A 12,701-nucleotide genomic window follows, 5' to 3' on the forward strand; every position below is an offset into this window, starting at 1 on the left:
TCCTCCCTTAATTATCCGTTTAAGTATTAGGCTCATACCACTTAACCCTTTAGAGATCCTATGGGCTTTTTTCCCAGGACTACCCTATTAAAATCAAAAGTTATAGTCATAAATGCAAGTTAGCCTTTCAAAGGGCAATTTTTCATATCTTTTATTTGGTTTATAAAATTCACATTTTGTTTTAAAACAGCACAGAGTAAGAATTACAATTCCTTGGCACCACCATAGCATTACTGTAGTACTGGCTAGACGGAATGGTTTGTGAGATTCATAGTTTCTATGAGGGCAAATCTTGACAAATAGAAAGTGTAGATTCACAATACAAATTAAGTTTTATAACAAAGTCCAAAATTTAGTAAATAGTTTTTAAATAAGAGCCCAAACTAAATGAAGCAAGTTGTATTGCTGTCCCAAAGGCTTGCATACAAAAAGCCCAAATCAATGGGGATAATGGGAGTTTTGAATAATGAATTTAAAGGGGACTGAAAATCATGGTCTGTTGAATGAAACCAAGCCTTGGAATTTAAGCAAAATCACATTCAAAAGTTTGTTCTAGTAAGCACAGTAATAAAACACCTAGTATTTGAAATTTCATATTTGCTTATTCTCATTTTTAGTAATCATAAAAATGTTAATTCATCCCATCAATACAAAACAGTTCAAGAATATAATTCATCTCTTGACAATATTTCTGTCGACATTCAAGAAAGACCACCTAAAAATCTGTACAACAGTTCTAACTGAAGACCTCAAAAGCTAACTGGATATGGAGAAAATAATGCGAGTAAAATACTGGTTTCATACTTTGGCAATTTAGAAAATTCATGTTTTAAACCCAAGTGAAAATACATATATTCTGAGGAAATGATCCTGCAGAGTAGTAACCGTTTTAGGTAGGAGGGAAGTGGTCATGATTAATTCTCTATAATATTCCTAGGATTAATTCCTATCTGTGTGAAAGATTCATAGACTTAAAGTGCATGGCTAAAAATACCTAAGCGGGGTCTCCCAAGTGGTGATGCTATTCAAAGATTACTTATACAAGGGTAACTTTACATATTCTTGGTATGCTACAAGCAGTATAAGGGGATTAGTGTTCACTGAATCTTTCATGCTTGACATAGTTCATGTGTCATGGCAGGGCTGAGACCAGATCATCTGTTCCAGAAAGAATCCTGCCTTGGAGGTTCTCATTATATGGTGAAGAGTTCACTGTGTTTATAACTGCAGTAGTGGATCACTATGATGTAATGCTTCCTAAAAGTCACTAGAATGGAAATCTAATAAAGTTAATTACCCAAGTCCTATCAAAGGCAAAGTTTAGCTATTTTAGGTTTCTCCTTTAATGCTCAGAGGAGAACCAATCAGGAGCTTGTAATCCCTTACTATTAATAAACCTTTTTTCTGGGGACAGATTTTTCTTTTGAAAGAAGTATGAGCCCTCCCTGAAAAAACTAGCAGTGTTAGCAGGTATAGCGTATGGAAAGATCTGTAAGAACTTTTTTCTTTTTTTGGTAAAAAGAAAGGTAAAGGAGGATAAGTTTTAACTTCCTTTCAAAGGAAAAAATTGAGGTAAAATAAATAATCCCTCTTTAAACCACTGTATCTGAGAAGTACTAATAAATACATTAATGATTAGAGGATGACCAAAAGGAAATTCTATAGGATAAAGTACTGGCCTTTTCTAATGCAAGATGGGCAAATGAAGTAGGGCAGAAAGGACAAAGTTAAGGTTGAAATCTTTGCAAGCTAAGGAAAAGTCTTGAGTTGGAATATTAATACTTGCAAAAAGTCCAATGTATTTCTGATCTTTCTCTGAGAACTGTGAAGCTTTAAAGTGCATTAAAACTACAGGCATCATCAAATGCCAATTTGACAATCTGGAGAATTAATCTGCACCCTTACAGAAGGCCTTTACAAAATAAGGCAAGTGTGTGTGTGTGTGTGTGTGTGTGTGTGTGTGTGTGAACTTTGTTATCTGGCCTTTTAAATGGCGTTAAAAGTTACATGATTTAAATGGCGTTAAAAGTTAATGAGGAATTAAGCTAAAGTTATTTTAAAGCATGCCCTGTTGAAAGTTCTTGAATAACAATGAGCTATTCTATAGCTTCTAATTCCCATGAATGTGTGGAAGATAAAACTGATAACCAATACCATCTGAAAGCTGCTTAAGAAGGACTGTCTAAACACAGCGTATGCAGGTTCATACATTAACCATCCATTGTAGGTACTTTCATACGTAAGGACTTAGTTCTGGAGTTTTATGGCAAGTTAGATGAGCATCTCTGGATCAGCAATGCGTGACAGGAATCACAAACCCGTACTGGCTTTGGTGAAGAAGGCAACGGCAGTTCATTGTCAGAGCAAGCATTACAGAAAATTTCCCCACAGTTTCTACAGTGGTGCTATTAAATGGAAAAAAATCAAAGAATGAATAAAATTAGAAGACATGTTTGCACCAAAGCTTTTGGATTCACTTCCTATCTATCTCCCTTACCTTTCTCTTGGAGAGCGAGAATTCCTTTTCACAAAGTTTACAATGTGTTGCTTCTTTGTCTTTCAACCAAACCAGTCCCTAGTAGGAAGAAGTGTGCATATTAATGCTCAAAGTGTTAACAATAAAAATTACATGTGAAAACATTTTCAACCAAGAACCTCTTGTAGGAATATATAGAAATACTGAAATAGTTGGAGAGATAAACAAGTATGGGATTTGCTTCAAAATAATCTGGATAAGGAAGAAGGGGTAGGGGTTGAATATAAATAAAACAAGATTGGCAATATATTGTTAAATATTGAAACTGGGTTAACTTCTCTGTACAACTGTATGTGGACATTTCCATGATTTTTGTTTTTAAATCTATTGATGGGAGTTCACTTTAAGAAAGAAAAAACCGGGGCGCCTGGCTGGGTGGCTCAGTCAGTTAAGCATCTGACTTTGGCTCAGGTCATGATCTCACGGTTTGTGAGTTCGAGCCCCGTGTCGGGCTCTGTGCGGACAGCTCGGAGCCTGGAGCCTGCTTCGGATTCTTTGTCTCCCTTTCTCTCTCTGCCCCTCCCCAGCTTGCACTCTGTCTCTCCCTCTCTCAAAACATGAAAAAAAAAAAAAAGAAAAAACCTTGGACATTATCTAGTCCAACAATAAGGATACATTTTCACTATGAAATGCATGAGTTTGGCATAATGTATACCATATACCACCGTAAGTCCTTAAATTTGAAGAGAATTTGGAAATCACGTTTGAAGTTGTCATTTTAGATACCACCTTACATTGTTTTATATGACTTAATTTCCCTTAAGTTATATAACAAATTTAATAGCTACTGTGTAGATAAGTAGAATATGTATGTAAGTAGTCTTTAACCGGTGAGAGTTAACTTGACACCTGAAATTTCTAAATTGACCCATTCTTAACCCATCCAAGACCCTGGCTAAGAACATTTTTTCCCTACAAAAGCAACTTTGTTAGATGATGCCAGCTTTATAATGAGAAGATACTTGAGTGCTTCTGATTAATCTCACCACATGTTCCTTTTTAAAATAGCCCAGACTAAGGCACAATGCCAAAGAACCAAGCAGATCCTTGAACAAATTGGGGGTTAGAGGTGCCGATCCACCACAGAGGCAAAAAATCCACGTGTAACTGGAACCCCCCAAAGTTTAACTACATTTAAAAACCTGTTGACCAGAAGCATTACGAATTAACAGTTAATACATATTTTGCATATGTATTACATGTATATGTTATATATTCTTAAAGTAAGCTAGAGAAAAGAAAAAAACCTGGAGAGCTACTATCAAATACCAGTAAAGAATCAAATGACTTGGGGGCACCTGGGTGGTTCAGTCGGTTGAGCGTCCGACTTTGGCTCAGGTCATGATCTCACGGTCCGTGAGTTCTAGTCCGTGTTGACTACAGCTGACAGCTCAGAGCCTGGAGCCTGCTCTGGATGCTGTGTGTGTCTCTTTCTCTGCCCCTCCCCTACTTGTGCTTTGTCTCAAAAATAAATATTTAAAAATTTTTTTTAAATGATTTGAATTGTAGAATTTTTTTTTAAAGCAAGATGAGATAAGCATCCGACTTCAGCTCAGGTCATGATCTCGTGGTTCGTGGGTTTGAGCTCAGCATCAGGCTCTTTGCTGACAGCTTGGAGCCTAGAGCCTGCTTTGGATTCTGTGTCTCCCTCTCTCTCTCTGCCCCTTCCCCACTCATGCTCTCTCTCAAAAATAAAAAAGAAAACATTTAAAATAATAATCCAATGCAACTTGATGAATGCCATTAAAAAGGAAAGTGACTTCCCAAATGTCCAAAAGTCACCTAGTGGAAGCAGATTTGCTTCCTGCCCAGCTATACCTTAAGGGATGGCAAGCCTGATGTGAAGCAGGTTTCAAAGCAGCATCATTAGGTTCAGAATTAATCTTTCTGACATCAGAGCTTGGCCTTCCAATCTTATTTTAATCTGACTGAATTCACCCTGCCTGTCTCCCAAATAGAAAGGCTGTATGTGTACACTGCAGGGCAAGCCTTGTGCATCAGCTGGAAGGGACCTCAGAGATTAGCAACTCCATTCCCATTTTACAGATGTGAAAACTTGTCCAGAGAGCTGAAGTTGCCTCCTCAAGGAAACAGCAGTTTTCAAGCAGAGCCAAAACTAGAAGCTATCATTCTGTAAACATGGCCATTATTCTCTGTCCAATTCCAAAATGTCAGCTGCCCAACTTACACCCCCAAGACAGGATATTAGAGGATCCTTCTCTGGAGAAACTCAATTGCCCCAGAGAAAAGTCCTATAGATATTAACATAATTTGGAGAGGATGGCCAACAGTTTGTGAGTTAACAGATTTCTCAATGGTGAGGCTTACCGGTCTGTAACAACCCACTCTCATCCGCCCGGCCAACACACACAGGACTTCCAAGATTTTTTGTGCCTTTATTGAGATGGGAGGATATTCCAACATTTAAGGAATGACAGGCAGGACGTACTTCAGCCAAAGAAACAAACCCAAGAAGGGAATTTCTTCAGCCAAAGAAACAAACCCAAGAAGACAGAATGGCAGTAGCAAAAGAAAACTTTAAAGAAACTATAATGAATATCATCAGAGATAAAATGCAGATTGCTAATTTTAAAAGGAAAAATGAGTAAATAAGGCCTGCTGAATATTAAAAATATGGTAGCAGGGATAAAAATTCTCAGAGAAGTCTGCACCAGAATCTAACCAAGCCTTTTAGGTTTAACTTCCAGTTTACAGCAATAAGAGGACAGAGGAACAAGTTTGCTACTATGAAATGGCAGATAATATCCAGAATGTAAGAAACTGGAGGACAGCCCTCCCAGACCCAATCAACAGGTCAATAGCAAGGACAAGAAAAATTAAGTCACATATAAATAAATCCATTTTCATATGTATACAAAAACAAAAATCTAGATATTTTATAAAGATAGACAAGAATGATAAAACTATAAAGAAAAACAACAGTGGTTAACACAAAATAGAGAATTGCTACTGTAAAGAGGAGAATGTAATCTCCCTATAAACTAAGTCACAGAGTATGCCATCGTTTTTAAGTTGTATGAATACAGTTATATACACGGTATGTGTCATAATGAAAAAAATTTTACAGAGTTTAAATAATGACAGTTGGGCAGACACCCATACTCGTCCAAAAAAATGTGAGAGCAAAATAAAAGGCATCTATGCAGATGCACAAATTCTTAAAACATTGACCTTCATTCAACATTTTCCAGGAAGCTATCAAAGAATGCATTGTCCCAAACAAGGGAGTAAACCAAGAAAGAAGTTAAGGGGTTCAGGTAACAGGAGCTCTAACATTCAAGAAGGGTAAAGGGAATTCTGAGAATGGAAGAAAAGGAAAATGTCAAGACAGGGCTAACCAGACCAGACTGGAGCAGGAGAGCAAAGAACTCCAGGAGGGAGGACTCCAAGGAAAAAAAAAATTAAATAATTACCTGATTCATTTTACCATGTGGAAAACTTTTATCAAGCATATTATAGAGGTGTTTAAAGGTATGAGCAAACTCTGATGTTCAAATACAACAAAACTTTTAAGGCAATTATTAACTCCAGAGGAAAAAAGTAGTTCAAGAAAGAAAATATAGTCACAATATATACCACATGGCCCAACAAAGAATATTTCAATAGCCATAATAAAGCATATCCAGTAAATGAATTCCACAGAAACTTTTACTTCATTATATTGGGAGGACGATGAAGAGCAAACAGACCAAGGTGAGAGTGAGCAAATGCTCCTCATCTACCATGTTAACCAGGCAATAGACAGGTCTAAAATAGGGGCGCCTGGGTGTCTCAGTTGGTTAAGCACCTGACTCTTGGTTTCTGCTCAGGTCATGATCTCATGGTTCGTTTTCAAGCCCCGCTTTGGGCTCTGTGCTGACAGCGTGGAGCCTGCTGGGGATATTCGCTTTGTCTGTCTGTCTCTCTCTCAAAGAAATAAATAATAATATATATCTAAAATAGGTCTTAAATAAATGAGTGAATTATATTGCATATTATTTAGAAATAGGGGGATAAGTGCCAGAAGAAATAACCAAGAGAATTCAGAGTAGCTCCCTTCAGGTGGCAGGAGCTAGAGTGGATAAGGGATAAGGGGGTGAAGAACAAGAGACTGCTACTATTTTTTTTTTTTAAGTCCTCCTAGCACTAATTTACCTTTTAAATAATTTACATGTAACATTTTCATGTTTTTTGATAAAAAACAAAATGGAGGCACATGGCTGGCTCAGTCAGAGGAGCGTGCAACTCTTGACCTTGTGGTTGTGACTTCAGGCCCCACACTGGGTGTAGGGATTACTTAATTTTTTTTAAGTGTATTATTTTGTTTTGAGAGAGAGAACAAGAGAAAGCATGCACAGGGGAGGGACAGAGGGAGAGAGAGAATCCCAAGCAGGCTCCACGTTGTCAGCACAGAGCCCAACATGGGATTCAAACTCACAAACCATGACATCATGACCTGAGCTGAAATCACAAGTCAAACAATCAACTGAGCCACCCAAGGGCTCCTAAAATAAATAACTTTTTAAAAACGGGAAGCTATGAGGCTCCTGGGTGGCTTAGTTGGTTAAGCATCCGACTTCGGCTCAGGTCACGATCTCGCGGTTTGTGGGTTCAAGCCCTGTGTCGGGCTCTGTGCTGACAGCTCAGAGCCTGGGGCCTGCTTCAGATTCTGTCTCCCCTCTCTCTGCCCCTCCCCTGCTCAGGCTCGTCTCTCTCTGTCTCTGTCTCTCAATAGTAAATAAACATTAAAAAAAACAATAATTAAAAAAATGGGAAGCTATGTGGTAGGAGGCAATCTCACTGAAGTACTCACAGAGAGACCATTTTTCTCCTGTGTTGTAGAAGGGATTCCTGTATCCAGACACATTCAGAATCATATACTGATAGACTGTACTAATCACTTTTCACACATATTAACCTCAATATTCAAAGCAAAGCCGTGCAAAATCATAAGGCCATTTCACCAGCCATTTCAGAAGAGAAAACAGACTCCATAAAGGTATGACTTGTTGAAGGTCAAAACCTGATAAGTAACAGACCAGGATAGGAACTCGAGCTCAAAGTCAAAGACTGTTTCACTTTGTCATGCCGTGCTTTGTAGGAGAGTAGATAAAATTATTTCCAAGGTCATTTCCAACATGATTATTAATTCTAGAGGAATAATAGGGAGGAGCTGGATCCCCATCGTCCCAGCTCCCTGTTTAGTGCTTCTGCCTCTATACATCGCGGGACTCGATTACAATACCTTAGATTCATACAGGACTTTTTTTACCTTCTGTTGGAGACTGTCACATATATCTATACTTCCCTACTTGAGGAAGACACTTCCTACTCACCTGCAGTGCTTTGTTGGCTTCTTTTATATCTTCTATTTTAAGTTTTGATCTAAAAAGATTATAAAATAGATCCATATTTCAGTAAATACATTAAATATAGAACATCCAGCAATTCATTATTAAGGTATTGGGTTTTCAAAGAATACAAAGTTGTACATACATGATTCTAATCATCTTTGACTAGAATTATATTTTGTTTTCCTGTGTTTTCTAAATTTCCTAAAGCAAAAATGTCCTTTTTAAATTTAAAAATTGCTTTAACAGAAGAATATTGGCATTTTCATGTGGTTATGACAATATTAATAAAAGCTATCATTTATTGTAGGCTTATGTGTGCCCGACACCTTGCTATAAATTTCACATGCATATACTCATTTAATCTTAAAAAAAAAAACAAAACCCTATTTTAAAGATCAATTAAAAACAACAACAACAATAAAGATCAATAAGGTGAAGCCTAATGAGGTTTCACCCCCGTAAGAGGTCACAGAGGTAGTAACTGCGCAAGGCAGGATTCAAACCCTGGTCTCCATAAAGCTGGAGCCCACATGCTAACCATTACGCACACTGTTTCTCTACCAGGTGCAAAAGAATGATAAGAATAGAAATATTAAGGAAAATAGAGTTGTGATACTTTTCACCTTTTGAAAACACATGTTAATGAACATGCAGATTACAAACAGCAGTAATTATCTGTGATCCCACCACCAAGAGACAATAATCTACATGTTGAGGAGATGAGTATGTACATATTTTAAATGGAACCATCAGTTATATAATTTTCCATAAACAGCTCTTTTCAGGTAATAATATATCCTGAAAGGCTGAGAGCTGACTGTTATTAAGTATCTGCCACATCATTATCTTAAGTGGTTACGTCGTAAACAATGAAAAATATAAAGTAGTTTATATAATTATCTACTGTTGAACTTTCAACTTGTTTCAAATTCTTTGCCACAAAAATTGTTCATTAAAATTGGAATGACCAAAATATTTTATTATTTTTCTCAGGATAACTTATAAATGAAATTACTGAATCAAAAGGTCCATGAACTAACATCTCTGCTCCTGAGGTAGAACATTAGGAACTTGCTTCATACTACAAATGCTTTGTTCAACACATAAAAACAAAAATGTTTTTTACCCAGTTCACACTTTTACAATGGGAATAATCAATGTAAAATTACACAGCTTAAAAGTACAAACACAATACTAAAATTTTCTTGGCTGAGTTCACATCTACAAAATGTGCCTGAACAAAATTAATGCTGATGGGAATCATGGCCAAAACAGCAACTGTGCTACACAGAAAAACTGAATATGGAATGAAAGCAGCTTAATGGCATTCACTGCATAAATCGTTATGAATGCCTTCGTTCACAGATATGGACTATATAGAGAGAGAGACACCGTAAAGATTGTCCCCCTCTGATACGAACTGCCAAAGTATCCCGAAGAAAGGAGTATCAGTTACAGTTCCAATAAAAGCAATGTACAAGAACATGTCCTCTTTGTCCTGGACAGGGAGGAAACAGATGTCTATATTATACATTTTAATTAGCTTTCATTTAGGAACAAGAATTTAAAGTGTGTGAAATATATTTGACCATGGCATGAAGACAGCACAGAGAAGGGCCAAAATCAGATAGGAGACTGTAACAAATGTGACACAATCGATTATGACACGATTACGATACTAGAGGAAAACATCCATAAATTCCACAAGCCTCTGATAATCCCAAAACCTCTGCTTGTGAGGAAAGAAAACAAATCTGTAAGTTTGTTTACGTGGAAAGAATATCATTTACAGAATACTACATTTGGAAGAGTCCTGGAAATTTTCTTTTCTTAAACTAAAAATTCTTGTTGTTGGAATGTAGGCCTTGGTGAGGTTAAAGGGAAAGTTAGCTATCACCCTTCATGTATTTTAAAAAAAAATTTTTTTAATGTTTATTTTTGAGAGAGACAGAGGCAGAATGCGAGTGGGTTGGGGCAGAGAGAGAGGAAGGCACAGAATCTGAGGCAGGCTCCAGGCTCCGAGCTGTCAGCACAGAGCCCGATGCGTGGCTTGAACTCACAAGCTGTGAGATCATGACCTGAGCTGAAGTCAGACGCTCAACCAAGCCACTCAGGTGACCCTTCATTTATTTTAAACTCAGCCATTATAACACAGATATATTAGTTTACATTCTCTTCCTTGTATACTCCACCCTGACATTTCATGCTCCACGTTTTCTTCAAATATGAAGTTTATCTTCATTTTGTTCAACCCTCAAATTAGTCTCTCTACAACTATAATTCACTCAGGACATTTAAAACCTTTCAAAATCTATCAAAAATTATTTTAAAGAATCCTTCAATAAGAAGCCAATAGGAGTAAATATTTCATTAGTGAAAGTATTTTTCTAGTTAAAATTAATCATTTACATTTAAAATCATAGGTTCAGAAAGTGAGCACTAGAGAGTAATTTTCCCATCCAACCTCATCTGACAAGAAAATGATACTCCAGTTGTGATAAGCAAAGGCACTGTGCTAGCTGCTTTCACATATTTATTCTCAGTTAATTAGAAAAAGAACCCTTTGGGGATTTTACAGCTCTCCAATTTACAAATGTAGAAGTGGGCTTAAAGGGGTTAAATAACCCTAAATCACAAAGCTGGTAAATGGTAGATGAATACTAATGAATACTAATTTTTAAGTTTAATCATAATTAGAAAATGATTGAATGTTAAGTTTAAAAACTATTCTTTCCAGGGGCGCCTGGGTAGCTCAGTCAGTTAAGCATCCAACTCTTGGTTTTGCCTTAGGTCATGATCTCATGGGTTCATGAGTTCGAACCCCATGTCAGGCTCTGCGATGGCAGCATGGATCCTGCTTGGGAGAAATTCTCTCTCTTTCTCTCTCTCTCTCTCTCTCTCTCTCTCTCTCTCTCTGCCCCTCCCCCACTCATGTTGTCTCTCAAATAAACTTAAAATAAATAAAAACTATTCTTCCTGAAATATAACTTTTACCTTTTAACAAAATTAAATTTGGTTCCTATTATTCCAAATGACCTTTCTCCTCCCACTCCCCATTTTAAATAATACTCAAATGGTCTATATATAGCCTAAAGGCTCCTGGTGAAATAGAAGCAAAGATTATAAAGTACTGTTCCAACCTCAGTCCCTCCCTCATCAACAAATTTTGTAACAAATACTCATCACCCTGTGTACCAGGGAGGAATCGGTTTTTACTTAATTTCAATCTGATAGCTTCTAATCACAGGAGTAGGAGGATGAAGAGAACAGGCATTTCACAGATAAACTGGTACAGGGAAACTTACAGGGGCCACTGCACCTCATCCAGCCCCGATAAATTATTCTCGCCACTCAGAGGACAACAGTTGAGAAAGATAAAATAAGTTCTGACTCAAAATGGGCCCTACCCATGTCTTATGAACTATGGTCCCAGAAACAGTAGAGGAAAACTAATAAATCTGCGCCACAAAAATCTGAAGATTAATGAGAAAAAAATGTATCATAAATGAAGTAAAAGGACAAAAGACAAACTGGTAAAAAAAAAAAAAAAAGATGTACACCGTGTACAACTTTTAAAATCCCATAAGAAAAAAATGAGCAAGTCAACCAAAAAATATGCAAAAGATATGAATAGGCAATAAACTATAAATACAAATGCAATACAAATGCATACAGATACTCAGGGGCACCTGGCTGCTTCAGTCGGTGGAGCATATGACTCTTGATCTCAGGGTCATGGGTTCAAGCCCCATATTGGCAATAGAGATTACTTAAAAAATAAATAAATATAGATGCTCAACCTTGCTTATGGTTAAAGAAACACAAATTAAAACAAGAATTTCAACTGTCAGAGCGGCAAAAACAGGCATTCTCTCCTACTACTGGAGGGAGGATGTTTTGTTATGACCAGAATTTTTTAAAGCACATTCTTTCTGGGGCAGCAATCACCTCTAGGAAATTACTCTTCAGATATCCTCATTAAAGTATATCGGGGTGCCTGGGTGACTCTGTCAGTTGAACGTCTGACTTCGGCTCAGGTCATGATCTCACAGTTTGTGACTTCAAGCCCCGCTTCAGACTCTGTGTCTCCCTCTCTCTCTGCCCCTAACCCACTCGCATTCTGTCTCTGTCTCTCTCAAAAATAAATAAACATTAAAAAAATTTTTTTAAGTATATCAAGATATCAACATGCACATACAAGGATGTTCACAGCAGTATCATTTATAAAAGAAAAAAATTAGAAACAGTTTCAATTATAGCACATCCATCCTATGGAATATCAGTATGTACTGATACAGAAAAACGTCTAATATATTCCTAAAAAGACAAAAAAAAAAAAACCCACAAACTTCAGAAGAACATGCATACAGTAGTTTACACAGGGGTTAGACATGCAGTCCGTACATGCAAAAAAACCTAGTCAAAATAACTCTTGAAAATTCCTTAAATAGCCCATAAAGTTCAGTATAGATTGTTGAGTATATCCAACTTTGAGCAGTAATATTCATGCAAAATAAAATTTGAGAAACAATGAACCAGTCTAAAGGAAAAAGGGGGGAAAAAAGTGAATTCAGGGGCGCCTGGCTGGCTCAGTCAGTAGAGCACACAACTGTTGATCTCAGGGTTATAGGTTCAAACCCCACATTGAGTGTAGAGATTACTTAAAAATAAAATCTTCAAAAGAAAAAAAGTGATGAATTCAGCTATCTGAACATTCAAATGATCATGAGTTTACAACTCCACAGTCTTTAGCACTGCATGGGAGATGGGTGAAAAGTTATTCCCATTTTACTATTCTAATCTGTTTTGGG

General features: G+C 37.0%; 1 protein-coding gene across 6 annotated transcripts in view; it reads right to left on the reverse strand.

Moving 5' to 3' along the window:
• Window positions 1-113: 113 nt before the first annotated feature.
• RUFY2 (RUN and FYVE domain containing 2) overlaps window positions 114-12,701 on the reverse strand; it is a 48,653-nt gene continuing 36,065 nt past the window's right edge. For all 6 annotated transcript variants that reach the window (XM_019444342.2, XM_019444340.2, XM_019444339.2 and 3 more), the window contains 3 exons: window positions 7,873-7,921; window positions 2,498-2,575; window positions 114-2,405 (listed from right to left, as the gene is read on the reverse strand). In XM_019444342.2, the coding sequence (XP_019299887.1) occupies window positions 2,262-2,405; window positions 2,498-2,575; window positions 7,873-7,921 (271 nt within the window). In that variant the 3' untranslated portion in view covers window positions 114-2,261. The remainder of the gene's footprint in view (window positions 2,406-2,497; window positions 2,576-7,872; window positions 7,922-12,701) is intronic.

Source organism: Panthera pardus, unplaced genomic scaffold (assembly GCF_024362965.1).
Source record: "Panthera pardus isolate Hobbes unplaced genomic scaffold, ASM2436296v1 HiC_scaffold_22, whole genome shotgun sequence".
Lineage (NCBI taxonomy): Eukaryota > Metazoa > Chordata > Mammalia > Carnivora > Felidae > Panthera > Panthera pardus.